The 15,250-nt window shown below is 33.5% G+C and overlaps 1 protein-coding gene across 1 annotated transcript; it reads left to right on the top strand.

Annotated features, from left to right (window-relative positions):
* The first annotated feature begins 5,547 nt into the window (after positions 1 to 5,547).
* On the top strand, positions 5,548 to 14,791 carry LOC145270500 (uncharacterized). Its single transcript, XM_080126160.1, has 2 exons — positions 5,548 to 5,649; positions 11,724 to 14,791. The coding sequence occupies exon 2, from the start codon at positions 11,903 to 11,905 to the stop codon at positions 13,103 to 13,105; it is 1,203 nt and encodes a 400-aa protein (XP_079982286.1). The 5' UTR covers positions 5,548 to 5,649; positions 11,724 to 11,902; the 3' UTR covers positions 13,106 to 14,791.
* Positions 14,792 to 15,250: the final 459 nt, after the last annotated feature.

Genomic DNA, 15,250 nt, shown 5'->3' with positions numbered 1-15,250 from the left:
CGATATTTATTCAATAAGGGACCTATTTTCCTATCTAGCAAAAGCGGGCGAGTTTTCCTAAATTCAATATATATATATATATATATATATATATATATATATATATTGAATTTAGGAAAACTCGCCCGCTTTTGCTAGATAGGAAAATAGGTCCCTTATTGAATAAATATCGATTGAAAACAAATTTTATGGCCATTCTTGAATGAGATATTGTTTTTAAAAGAGAATATACATCCCATAATATTTTTTGATATTTTTATTTGTTTACTGTTGTTTTAAAAAAATTAAATTAATTTTTCTATGTTTTCATATTCTACCTAACTTTGAAAGGTTTTGGTGTTTCAACTTATTTTAAAGAGTTTATTTAGTTAAAAAATGTGGAGTGTTACTTTTGAACAAAAAATGTCCGACATAAGAGGATCACGTCTTAGTGGTCTCGATAATTGCTCAAAAATGATGTGATACGTAGGGTGAACAACATAGGCGAAGATGGGTTAGGAGGGAACGGAACACGTGTGTTTTATTCAGTATAATTACATAGAGAGTAAAACTATGATTAGTTTCGTACTAAGTTTGTTTTGGATGTAGTTGGTGTTAGTTTCGGATCATAACATCCCCCCTGTTTTGTTATGTGTTTGTGTGTGCTTTTTTTTAGTCCTTGAACCTTGTTGGTGTTTTTATGACTCATCCAGATCGAGTATGGGTTGAACTTTCTTGGACTGGGTCTTCCTGTGTGTCTTTTGTATTGTTGCAGTGTTGTTTTTGTCCATTGTGTACATGGATTTGTCCCATGTTCTGCATTATTGTTGTGCTGGGTCGTCAAAGCGGAATCTCTTCATTGTCGTTCATATTGGTACAGCAGGAGGAAAGTGGGCTCTGTTACGGTGGAGTCTGGTCCCGTTTGGAATCTGTAAAATGTAGCTCTTTGGGTTGTCCTTATCCTTCCAAACAATTGTCCCGGGCTACACAAAGCTGGTCGTCTCGGTTTGCTATGGTCATATGTTGACCTGGGTATAGTGGTGGGAGGTCTCTGGTTTGCCTCTTACGGTCGTGGTTTCTCTTCATTTCGTCTGACTTTTCTTCTAGTTGCTGCCGGTGCTCTTCCTTTCTTGGCTCTGCTCAGCTGGGGAGTGTCCTGGGTATAGCTCTTCCGAATAGTAGTTCAGCGGGTGATGGTAGGTTGCTATCTATTGGGGTTGTTCTGATCTGCAGTAGTGCTAGTTGTATGTCACCCTTGCCTTTAAGGCATTTTTTCTTACTGATTTGACATGTCGCACATGTCTCTCAATAAATCCGTTGCTTCTAGCGAAGCGTGGTGAGCTGGTGATATGTTTAATACCCCACGATGTAATGAAGTTCTGGAAGGCTTGCCCGGTGAATTGTGGGCCATTGTCCGTCATGATTTGGTCAGGTCGCCCGAATAGGGATGCGTAGCTCTTGATTCTGTCAGCTACTGCTTTGCTGATAATGGGTGTGGGCATTTCGTCAACCACTGGGTATTTTGAGTACCTGTCGACGGTGAGGAGATATTGCCGTCCATTTATTTCGAACAGGTCCGATGTAATGTATTGCCACGGTTGTGATGGAATATTGTGTGGCTTGATTAGTTCCCGTCTGTTGGCATCCTGGTGTTTCTGGCAGAGTGAGCACGACTGGCACATTTTTTCGACGTCCTTGTTGATGTTAGGCCAGTATATGCTCTCTCTCTCTCTTGTCTGGCGACGGTTTTTTTCTATGCCTTGATGGCCTCGTGGAGTTGGCGCAGGATGTCACTCCTCGTAGATCAGAACCTGCCTTCCTTTGAAGAGTATTCCACCCTCAAGGGATAGTTCTTCACGGAATGACCAGTATATTCTGATGTCAGTTGGGACATGCCGGATAGTTTCTGGCCTTCCCTGGAATACGATCTCTTTCAGGGGGTTTAGAGTTATGTCCCTTGTCTCGCTACTGAAATTGTAGTCTTGTATCTTTAAAAGCATGCGTTATAGACACGGTGGTGCTGAGTATAGCGGCTTTGAACATATAGTGACTAATGGTTTGCATTTTTCGCTCGATGTTGCTGTATCTGGATTGGTATTCGGTCACTACGGTGAACATACTTGCATAAAGGTACATATGATAACGCTGGATACCGTGCACAATTGCGAACATTTTGCGCTCGATGTTGCTGTATCTGGATTGGTATTCAGTCAGCGTTTTAGAACCGAATGTGATTGGCTTGTCGTCCTGTGTCAGTGCTTCCCCCAGACCCTTCTGCGATGCATCCACTTTCAGTGTTACTGGTTTTGTTTGGTCGTAGTAGGATATAATTTGTTTTAGGTCACTATAGCATTTTTGGTGGTCTGGATCCCATATTCAGGATGCTTATGATCTCATGAGACTGCACAGATAGTGTGCTTTCTCAGCGAAGTTATGAAAAGATAGTTCAACATTCCTAAGAAGCGCTGTAATTCGTCCTTGCTTTGCAGCTGTGGCATCTGTTGGATGTCATGTATTTGGTAGGGTTTGGCTTGATGCCGGTGGGTGTGTATATGTTTCCGAAAAATGTGATGCTGCTTTGTCTGATGGCACATTTCTTACTGTTAAACACAAGCCAAGTTTTAGCTGCTCTTTCCATTAGGTTTTGCAGATTTCTGTCATGTTCGTCGTCATCCTCTCCATATACTGCCACATCGTTAGCTGTGCTAGCTACACCTTCCAAACCTTCAAGGATCTGGTCCATCTTTGTTTGGAATATGTCTTGCGAGACACTTGGGCCAAGTAGTAATCGTTTCCAACAGACCCTTCTAAATGGTGTTCTACAGGTTGTCAGTAGCTGGGATTGTTCATCCAGGTGAATCGACCAATATCCTGCTTTGACATCTAGCTTACTGAATACTTTTGCTTTTGCAAATTTCGAGTTTAGTTCTTCAACCATGGGTATTTTGTACGGGCCCCTTTTCAAACTGGAGTTAAGTTTCTGACGGTCGATGCATATCCCGAGAGATCCATCCTTTTTTGTGCTAAAAGCCAGGCTGGAGCATCAGTCTGTGTGCTCCTCTACTTTTCATAGCACATCCTCTTCTATCAACCTCTCAATTTCTTGTTTGATTTGTCTTTGAGATGGATGCTGCATTTACGCGGAGGGTCAATGAATGGATCTGCATCATTTTTTTAACAGGAGTTTAGCCATTCTGCTGAAGTTTCCGATTCTGCCAAACTGTTCTGGATACGCTTCCTTTAGTTGCACAACATCGCGGATAGGTGTATGCAGAAGTTCTGGCGATGCATTTTGTACAGGGTCAACATTTATCGTGATCTGTTCGCTTGTAGGCAGGCCTACAATGGCTGGTCCTGGAACATCTACTACATAGAATACAGCCTTTATTCATTTGAAGTTCTTGTATCAGCATGGAATGTTGACGGTTCCTGCGCAGGTGATTGTGTCACCGCTATAAGATGTGAGTCTTATGTGTGATGATGGTCGTAGTATGTTTAGGGCGGCTTTGTGTGTTCCATACATTTGTCAGAACGTTCTCATTGGGAGTGTGTTCCTTAATGCCTCAGAGTCAATCTTCAACCAGAGTGTATGTGGTCAGTTGGGTATGTGAGGAGGCTTGACGGTTAGGGTTGTGTATGCCTCATTCGTTGGTTCCTTGTCGATGCCTTCCATACATTTGTCACTGATTGTGATCGCATAAAAGTGTTTGTGATAGTTGTCACTATCACTATCAATGTCTATGTTGTCCACATTTTGGTTTCTTCTTCCACGTTCCGGTCTTCTTTTCTGATTATAATGCCGGTGGTGGTGGGGTTGCCTTTTGTGACCTCTACTAGGAGGTTTACCCTCTCCGTGCTGTTTCGTGGACATACAGCATTTGGCCCAGTGACCCTTGTACCCACATGAGGAGCATTCATCGTGATATGCAGGGCACTATCGTGGTTTGTGGCATGTGTCACAGTTCTTGCATTTCCTGCCCCTGTGTATGCTATGGATATTCTTTTTTTCCGACTCGTGGATTTGTTGAAGTTGGTCGTTTCTGGCTGTGAAGGCTTCGAATTTTCTGCCTTCGGTGAGGACATCGGCGATCCTGTGTCCTTTGGGTTTGCTGTATAGTTCATTCCCGAAGGCTTCATTATTAATTAATTATTAGCTCGATGATTCTCTCATGCAGATCTTCTTCGACAGAAAACTATCCAGTAGATATTTGAAATATTGTTGATATCAATAGTATAAATTTTTGTACTCACAAAAGAAAAGCGTTTGGTTGCAAGGGACAGTTATGGCTCACTGACATTCGTTGTCGAAGTTTTTTTTTTTTTTTTTTTTTCGTGTTGGTTTAATTTTGTTTTCTTTTCCGTACGGAGTTTTGTCCAGGCTTTTTTACTGTGTATGGGGTCTATCTTTGTTTATGGTTGTTTTACCGTCTGCCACCATGATGTGATCGGTAGGGTTAAGAACATAGACGAAGACGGGTTAGGAGGGAACGGAACAAATATGTTTTATTCAGGATAAGTACATAGAGAGTAAAGCTATTATTAGTTTCGTACTAAGTCTGTTTGCATGTAGTTGGTGTTAGTTTCGTATCATAACTAAATTAATTATTAAGAATAATTTGAATATTTCAGAAACATTACAATAAGCAGTATTCATTCAATATTTTCACAAAAAATAATATAATTGTAAAAATATTTAATGTCGTTTTAATGATAAAAATCATCACAAAAATTTCAAATATAATATTATAATATTTTTCTTGTATAAATGATGGTGTAATCCTCAAAACAAAAACAAACAACTACAAAAAAGAAGAATTTAAATCCAGGACCATTAAGAAAAATAATTGAAAAATGGTATTATTTTTAATAAGACGTAATTTATTATTTTTTTAAATTATTAATTTAGAGAAATACGGATGCGTTGATTGATTGTACTGACAGGGGGTTGTTTAATTAATTTTTTCGCTTGGTGTATTTTTTAATGAATATTTTAAGACTTTACTTTACTAATTATCTCTGAAATAGTCCCAAAAAACTAATATTAATCTTTCAAGTTAAGTATAAGTTTCTTACGACGCCGTAAAAGCATTTCACGTGGACCCCCCCCCCCCGTATAGATATTAAATATGATTCTTTTTCAATATCTTTTCTTTTTTTCCCCCCGTATAGATATTAAGTACGGTTTTTTCCCCAATATCCTCATTTTTAATGTGTTTAGTAAACTGCACAAGCATCAAATTAAATTAAGGCTTAAATGCTTCAAACACAGTAATAAAAAAAAAACAGGACTCTAAAAAATAATAAAAATTACTAAATACAAATACGAAAAGGCGGCTTTAAAAACTATCAGTTTCCGCCATTAAATTGCACGTGCAACGAATTAGAGAATTAATAAAGATGAAACTTGTAATCTGTTCTCTCTCATGTAAATATTAAAATATTAAATAAAATAATACTAATTTTATCCGTGATATTCACCAAACAGATCGGTTCTATTTCGAAATGATTTCTTTTTTTATTTTTCCTCTTCAATTTTGTTTTCTGCGAACTTGCTCTTCCGTTCGTCATCTTGAATATTAACTCGAGCTTGTAAAGTCAATCACATTTGAAAAATCGTTTCCCTTATAAAACCAGATAAAGTTAATCGAAAGCAGATTATAAAACAAAAACGTAAGTATTACTACATGAATTTAGTATCGATTTTTGCGCATTCGCAGAATACGATAAAAATGTAAGGGAGATAACTACATTTACTAAATGAATAATCCTAATGAAAATGTAGATTTATTGTTGAAAATTTTTCGCTGTCGAATGTTTTTTGTTTTCAATATTGACTTAAATAACTTCTTTATCGTTTACTAAAGTAAAAAAATAATTTTATAAATATTAAATGTTTTTTGTTTACTAAAAAAACAATCTTAAATGTTTTTCATTGTTTAATGGTTTTTTGTTTTGTCACTTTTTTCTACTTTCTCAGTGGATTATTATTATTATTATTATTATTATTATTATTATTATTAATAATTTATTATTATATTTTCATTACTTAAACATAAAAAAACAACGATAAAAAAAAAAATCCAAAAATATTTACAATGAAAATTTTTATAGTTTTTCGGATGTGCTGCAAAATGAATGTATCCTTCAAACGTGACGCAGCGAATTAGATCACCTTTTTATATAAATTTAATGTGAAATGAGCGGTACCAGTGCGCGCTTATTGATCCATGCTGAAATAATGTTATTTTTAGAAAGCCATTCTTAACGTTGGGAGAGGAGGGTGTTTTGTAACTATTCTGTACTTTACCCTTATAGTTTAATAAAAACAGATATCAAAAAACTTTAATTAAACTTGAAAATGCTATTGAAAAAATAGCGCAGATCAATAACTTTGACACAAACAAGTCCTTTTCCGAATATTATACAATGTAAAGAATTAGCTCCACTGATGACACGTATCTGTATACAGATTTTTCTCTTTTTTCTGTTCTTTAATGTCCTCCGGGCTTTATTGAAAGATAAAATTAGAAACAAATAAGTTTTATCTCCACTCACTAAGTTGCCATAAATTTAGCATAATTTTATGTTAAATTTATTATGAAAAGTGATACCCCACTTTTTAAGAGAGTTCATTTTTAATATCATGAAAACTATTTCTCTACACCACTGTTAAAGCATATATTCGTTTTCTGCATCCTCAAAAACTTATAAAAGTTTTTTTTTGGTGGGAGGATGTGTAAAATTCTAGACATTGACAAAATAACTTCTTTATAGTTAACAATGAAAAAAAAGTATGAATTTTAAATGATTTTCACTAAAGTAAAAAACAAAATGCTCGACACATGCATGGAAATTGTATGCTTCTGTGTACTTGTCACTAATCTACTAGATTATCAAAAAAAATCAAAATATTAACAATGTTTAAGTTGTGCTCTGTTTCTAATACAAAAATTCTAGTAAATCGATCCCCCATTTTGGAAATATCAGCTTTTCAGTAAATTTTGCGAATTTGGCCATTTTTTAAAAGCCTTTTTGATATTTAGTTGTTGTTTTCTCATTTCTTTAATTAAATGTTTGTATTCTCATCTAGTGGTTTCAATATGGGGGATCGATGTATTAGAAACAGTGTACAAAGATAAGTATACCAAAGAGTTTTCCTGTTAATTTATTTGGAATTGCAGTTATCAATTTTTCTGTTCGTTTGTTTAAAGAATGCTGATAATTAAAGAAACGTATGTTGTATTTTTAAGTTTTCTAAAAAAGTACATTCAACAAATCTTACAAATAACTTTGACTAAATTAAAAAATAATCATGATTTTTAAACAAATTACAATATTATAGTTCTGAATTTCTTTAGATGAGGAATGATTTTTTTTGTATTATTTAGATTATTAAGACTACTGTTCTCATCTTGAGTGTTATTTATTGTGCAAACATTGTAAAAATAACACTTAAGATGAGAACAATAGTCCAAATGATCAAAATGATATGAGCAAATCACAATATGTTTTTCTTTACGTATATTTTTTACATGACAAAAACTTTTTAGTTTTTCTTGCAATAATGAGGATTCCATAATTACTTAGTTGATTGTGATATGACCCTTTAGCTTTAATTCTGTTTTGAAAAGTGAAGATGACATAAAATTAAATTATTTTGTATTTTGGGGACATTAACTGTGATAGATGAAAAGGAAGTTATAAATGGGGCTTTCATAAATAGATGCTCTGAATTTGTATATGGAAAATCGTAACTTACTTGGTTAGCATGTGTGTGTGTGCTTCAAAGGATTGGTCATGTAACAAAAAAAAAGAAAGGAAAGAAAGAAAACCTAAAATGGTTCACGGTCACTTGTGCAATGCAGACTGTTTCTATTTTTGAAAAAAAAAACGTACTAAAAAGCATCATTTCTCAGAGTTGCATGAGAAGATGTGCACAATTATGACTAAGCAAGGTGCTAGGGGGAACAGTAAAACCTTAATTGTCATTTTCATACATTGCTACCAAGTGAAACATATGTTGCGCAGTACATTTTTCATCAGCCAGAAAAACACTTGTACACTTTGTTTTTGTATGAAAATAAAAAAAAACTTATTTTCTGTTTCTTTACTGCCTGGATTAAACCATGCATGTGACGGCAATTGACAGCACTTTAAGCTTCTGTTTTTTTTCTTTTTCCTCTGGGCTATATATGAAACCTGCTTTTAGCAGGTCGCTCAACTTTGAAAGTTGTGTATGGCAAATAATTGAAAATATCAATTCTGACGACCTGACCCCATTGATCATAAATAATGTTTTTTTTTATTTTGTTAAATCTCTTAACAGTGGGAACACCTGATTCATGTTAGAAACCATGTGACAATTAAAAATTAACATCGGTAGATGACACTCAATAACTACTATGCGTGCATACTGCTCAAGCTAATAATAAAATTTATAAGTTTTTTTTACTCATTCTTAACGCTTTCATACTCTGTCCAAATGGTTAGCCGCAATCATGTTCCAAAGTATCTTGCATGTAACGAACTATGAAAAGGAATATTCTTTTAAAAACAAAATATAGACCTTACCCAAACTAAACTATTCCCTCACTTGTTCCTCTTCCCCACTTACAAACTCAAAACCTACGTTAGAACTTTCTGAACAAATCCTAATTTTGGTTTTGAATCTGACAGCCGCCATTTGTTTTATGTATATATACCAGGACTGTTCATTGTTTCCAAATTTTCATTAAAACGTTCTACTTTGGCATTAGTTTGGGGGTGATAAAATGATGTGCTCACATGATGTATGTTGAGGTCCTACAATGCCTTCTTCGTCAATTTGTTAACATTTTTGGACCAATTGTCTGTTAAGAACTGGGGTGGTGCCCCGAATCTGGGGAAAATTTCATCCAACAACAGATGAACCACTGTTTTAGCCTTCTTGTAAGTGACCACAAAATGCTCCGACCAACCACCATACATGGTTACGTAAAACTGTAATGTAGGGACCGGAAATATCTAATAGCAGTTTTGTAAAAGGAAAAAAGCAGATCATACTCCTGAATTCAAGGTTGTTGCTTGCTTATATTTCTAGTTTGGCATGGAATAAATTTGCCTACATATACGTAAATAATCATGGGCAGAAATATTTTTTGCTTATATAATGTAAATTATGTATATATATATATATATATATATATATATATATATATAATCGAAATAAGACATTGTTCAGAAATCAGATGAAAGATCTCTGATAGATATTACTTGAAGTAATACTTTCAGGGAGATCCTAGCCAAAAAGGAGAAGCTCAATATTTAAGCATAGAGCAATAGGCTCATATGAGCCTTTATTGAAAATCCATGGATTAAGGAAATCAACATACCCCCTTCTATATATTCCTTTTGTCAAACAATAAATTCTTAATTCGAATATATGTGTCTATATGTTGTTTTTTCAGAATTGAAATATAACCACTAAAGTTATATATATATATATATATATATATATATATATATATATATATATATATATATATATTGTAACCATATGCTGTAGGGGGCTGTGATCGGTATAGATAATGAATTTTGCACAATGCAAATGTTGATTAAACTTATTAAGGGCATAGTGTATTGCATATGTTTCTTTTTCTATAGTCGAACTTGTCTGCGTATCATTGTTTACAGGATAGGAAGTAAATTGTTTTTTCAACCTGTTTAGCCTTCTTCTGAGCATGGACCATTTGTGTAATACATGCCCTAATCACATGATCAGAGACATTCGTGTACAGTCAGTAGTACTTTTCAGGATCGGGATATGACATTATAACCTGCAAACTTGTTTTTTAGGCAAACATCAAAGGCAGACTTTCATGTGTTGACTCATTGGAACCTCACCATATTTCCTTGTCAGGCGAACTAACAGCTTGGCAATCTCAGAAGATTTTTTATAAATCACAGATTATATGACGTCATATTGATGAGAGCTCTCACTTGTCTCACACTAGTTGGAGAAGAAATTAATTTTATCGATTTGACTTGTCCAGGTCTAGTTGGATATCCCGTTCTCTTACTTTAAACCCCTGATACTGTACTTCTATAAAACTCACATTTTATAGTTTTCAACCTGAGGTTGTGCTTCTCTAAACTGGCTAGTACCTTATCTATGTGATCTAAGTGACTTTCAAATGCATAATCTTCCGGTCCTATAAAACTATGGACATTAATACCTGAAAGTCCCTGGACTTCATGAGTCCAAATGGCATCAGGTTAAAGTGAAATATAACCCGGTGGCAACTAACACTATCAGAAAACTCCGTGGTCTATTCCATCTCTCAATTATACCTGCGCACATCATTGCCCAGTCTACCAACTTTCTTTGCTTTAGCAGTGTTCGATACAGGTATCTCCATACATCAACAAATGAGATTAAAATCAGCTTAAAATGTCTATCTTTTAGGTTACAAAGCATCTCTAATCGTAATTGTACTTGTTCCAGATTATACAACGTAACATTTAGTCCATATGCCTCGACTTTCTCTTAGTGATTATCGGGAGCTCATTAATCTCCACCTTTCTGGTTTAGCCAATCAGGAAATCAGCCGCAGGTTCAAATATGATGAGAAAATGGTACAAGTGCTGTGCAAAAACACCAAAACACTGACAATAGTCGTGATTCCCCTGAATCTGGTCATCCTAGAGTTACTTTTTACAGGGATAACAATGTTATGACGATCCGCAGCCTGAGAAACAGACTTGAAACTGCTCCCCAAATCCAAAAACAGTGTAATCTTGTTTGAAATGCTCTCTTTCTAAAGTTAAGAGAAGAGTGAAGGAATATAAATTGTATGACTGTTGTAAGGCTCAAGCCAATGATTACTGTAAGGAAAGCGCCGCCTGAACTTTATTAAATGCAATGAAGATCATGATTCTTAATATTCGTCGACAGTGATTTTTAACAACAAAAGCTCAATAGGCTAGGCAGTGCTTGGACGTAATACGTCTGTCAAAGAAAGAATGAAAAATCTAATCCATTATATATAAATGTATATATATATATATATATATATATATATATATATATATATATATATATATATATATAGGAAATTTAGTTAGTCCGGTTTTTTCACCACTGGTAAATATATATATATATATATATATATATATATATATATATATATATATATAATGTATTAATAATGCAATTATAAATAGCGATAACATCTAGAATAAATATTTCCTAAAATTCGTATTAGGATTGTTAGCTAGGGCCTGTCATGCGCTGGTAAGAGTACTTGGTAAAATTCAGTTGAACGTTTAAGTTTCAATCCTCAGTTAGATTAGAAATAGAATAGTCTAATGTAAAAGGTTCCATACAGAATTCTGTAAAGATGTCTGAGTTTAACAGAAAGGTTCCCAAGTTCTACAAAATACACCTGAACAGAATGGAAGTAACATATAAACGTTGTGAAAATAACACCCAAGATGGGAACAGTATTCTGAAAAAATCTGAATAATATGAATAAACAATCCTCATCTCTAAAATGAAAACCGTGATTATTTTAGTTAAATATTGGAAAATAGAAAAAGATTAATTTTGTTAACCATTATTGCATTACTAATATTGTTTACTCATTTTATTTTGAATTTCATCCATAATCATTTTTTGTATGTTTTTAATAAAAATCAAGTAAAATAAATTAAATTTTACCACACAAAATGTATTATTTAAAATTCATTTCATATTTTATTTCCAGAATTTCCAACAATGAAAAGAAATCCATTAATGGATGAATAGAACCTTTCTTTATGAATTAAATGAATTAAATAATTAGAAATTTTTTCATATAAACTTTCCAAAGCTGATATTAATTGACTTGCCTGTCATTATACACTCCATTGAATATAATTTTTGTGGAATCAGTGGAAAGAAACGATGTCAGACAAACCACATTTTTGTGAAATATGTGGTTCTTCTTTCGAATATAAGTCAAATTTGTTGAGTCATATGACAACACATACAGGAGACAAACCACATTCTTGTGAAGTGTGTGGTTCTCCTTTTGCACAGAAGTCATACTTGTGGAGTCATATGAAAACACATACAGGAGACAAACCATATTCTTGTGAAGTATGTGGTTTTTCTTTTGCTCAAAAGTCAACTTTGTTGAGTCATATAAGAACACATACGGGAGAGAAACCATATTCATGCAAAGTATGTGGTTCTGCTTTTTCACAGAAGTCAGCTTTGTTGCGTCATTTACAAACACATACAGGAGAAAAACCACATATTTGTGAACTGTGTGGTTCTTCTTTTGCCAGGAAGTCAGATTTGTTGCGTCATATGAAAAAACATACAGGAGACAAACCACATTCTTGTGAAGTGTGTGGTTCTTCTTTTGCAGAGAAGTCAACTTTGCTGAATCATATGAAAACACATACGGGAGAAAAACCATATTCTTGTGAAGTATGTGGTTCTTCATTTGCTTGGAAGTCACATTTGTTGAGTCATATGAAAAAACATACAGGAGACAAACCACATTCTTGTGAAGTGTGTGGTTCTTCTTTTGCAGAGAAGTCAACTTTGCTGAATCATATAAAAACACATACGGGAGAAAAACCACATTCTTGTGAAGTATGCGGTTCTTCTTTTGCACGGAAGTCACATTTGTTGAGTCATATGAAAACACATACAGGAGAAAAAGAACATTCTTGTGAAGTATGTGATTCGTCTTTTGCAGAGAAGTCAACCTTGTTGAATCATATGAAAACACATACGGGGGAAAAACCACATTCTTGTGAAGTATGTGGTGCTTCTTTTGCATGGAAGTCGAATTTGTTGAGTCATATGAATACCCATACGGGAGACAAACCACATTTTTGTAAAGTATGTTGCTCTTCTTTTGCACAAAAGTCAAGTTTGTGGAGTCATATTAAAACACATACGGGTGACAAACCATATTCTTGTGAAATGTGTGATTCTTCTTTTGCACAGAAATCAACTTTGTTGAGTCATATCAAAACACATACAGGAGAAAAACCATATTCTTGTGAAGTATGTCGTTCTTCTTTTACACAAAAGTCAACTTTGTATCGTCATATGAAAACACATACGAGAGATAAACCACATTCTAGTTAAGTATGTGGTTCTTTTGCATTGTTGTGAACTTTGTTGAGTCATATGAAAATATGTACCTGAGACAAACCAAATTCTTGTGAAGTATGTTTTTCTTTTGCATGGAAGCCAAATTTATTGTGTCATATGAAAACACATTCAAGAGACAAACCTCATTTGTATTCAGTGTATGTTGTTCATGTTTTCGACATCATATGCAAACACTTAAGCAAATAATAATCTGAAGATTATCGAAAATCTATACCTAAAAATTGTATACCAGCATCTCAAAACGAGCACACAGAACAACTAATATCGTGAAAGCAATCATTTTGCACAAGACTGTCTTACACACGTGACAGAATCAGAAGGTAAGACTTCTAGAGAAATGACCCAAAAGAGTAATACAGGCCACATAATACAAGATCGTGTCAGAAAATAATTCGAAATTTAACATATTTTTAATCATTATTTTCAGATTGTATTGTCCATTCTTTTAACTGACATAATGCATATATCCAGTTATTTCTAAGATCAATGAATACTCGGTTGCATTTCTAGAATTGTAATCTGTAATCGCTTTTAACGTTTGAATGCTGAGTTCAAATCTTACCTTTTCCTTTCAATCAAATATTATTTTCAACTTTGTTGAGTCATATGAAAATACGTACAGGAGACAAACCAAATTCTTGTGAAGTATGTTTTTCTTTTGCATGGAAGCCAAATTTATTGCGTCATATGAAATATTAATTTGTATTCAGTGTATGTTGTTTATGTTTTCGACATCATATGTAAACACTTAGAGGAATAATAATCTGAAGATTATCGAAAATCTATACCTAAAAATTGTATACCAGCATCTCAAAACAGGAGCTAGCAGAACAACCATTATCATGAAACCAACCAATCATTTTGCACAAGACTGTCTTACACACGTGACAGAATCAGAAAGCAACTCTGTTACAGAAATAACCATATTGATAATAATAATAATGATAATAATAATGATAATAATAAATAACCAAAAATTAGGAAAATAATAAATAAAATATTGATTTTTTTGTATGAGCAAGTGCACATATTTTTGCTGCATTTAGTTTATTTATTTTCGTAAAAAACATCATCATCGTCGTTGTCGTCGTCATCATCATCATCATCATCATCATCATCATTCTAACTGTTCTTATTACTATGATTTTTGTTTCACTACAATAAAAAGAAAAGTAAGATAGTCAACCTGACGGATAGTATCGTCGGATCCTGCGCAAAGCAACTTAAAGATAGAATGCAGTTAACTCCCCATGAGTTTGATCTTTTAAATGATTTATTTACAGTGTAAAAATATCACAAATTGAAGATAAAAGATCAATAAATAAAATAAGCTAATTTAAATAAATAAAAAATACATTTATTTGAAAATTTACCTGTAAAGTCCAAAGTTTAAAAAATTTTTTTAAAAAACCACGTTGGTTTTTTTTAAGTGAAACCTTATAATCTTCTTATACTGCACAGAAACTTCCGTCTAATTACGACAATTATTTCTATTATGACCCCCTTTTGCTCAGTCTCATAACAAATTGTTTTTTCGCCATAAAAATTGATCAAATTAAGTGACATTTTTTGGAGAACTTTATTTCATAACGGATATGTACAATATAACCTTTCTTTGATATTTTCATTTTTTTAATGTATTGATTAAGCTGCACAAATACCGATATTATTCTGTAAAAATATTTGTTCAAATAAAATCATATATAGTTTTTTCCCCAACATCTTCGTTTTTTGTTGTCTTTGGTAAACTGCACAAGCATCTCCATTAAATTTAGGCTTTAATCTTTCAAACACAAAAAAAAATTATCAGAAATCTATATAAAATACGATAGGCCAGCTTTCAAAACCTCCGCAATTAAATTGCACGTGCAACGAATTAGAAAATTAATAAAGATAAAGCGTGTACAATATACTACCTCCGGTCAGAAATAGTTGGTGCACAAAAATGTTTAGTTTGGTCGGAAATATTTGGGGCATACAAGTTTCAAGTTTTATAAGGCAGTACTTTTGAAACGAAATACAGGTTAACCAAATAATTATGCTTAATTAAATTGATAATTGATTTTACGTACATTCTTACAATGTATGATTAAATAAATATACAAAAAAATAATGCAA

This window comes from Euprymna scolopes, chromosome 46 (assembly GCF_053919585.1).
Source record: "Euprymna scolopes isolate OS-2025 chromosome 46, ASM5391958v1, whole genome shotgun sequence".
NCBI classification, from domain to species: Eukaryota; Metazoa; Mollusca; class Cephalopoda; order Sepiida; family Sepiolidae; genus Euprymna; species Euprymna scolopes.
Note: the sequence above shows the minus strand (reverse complement) of the source record. Positions and strands in the feature narration are given on the sequence as shown.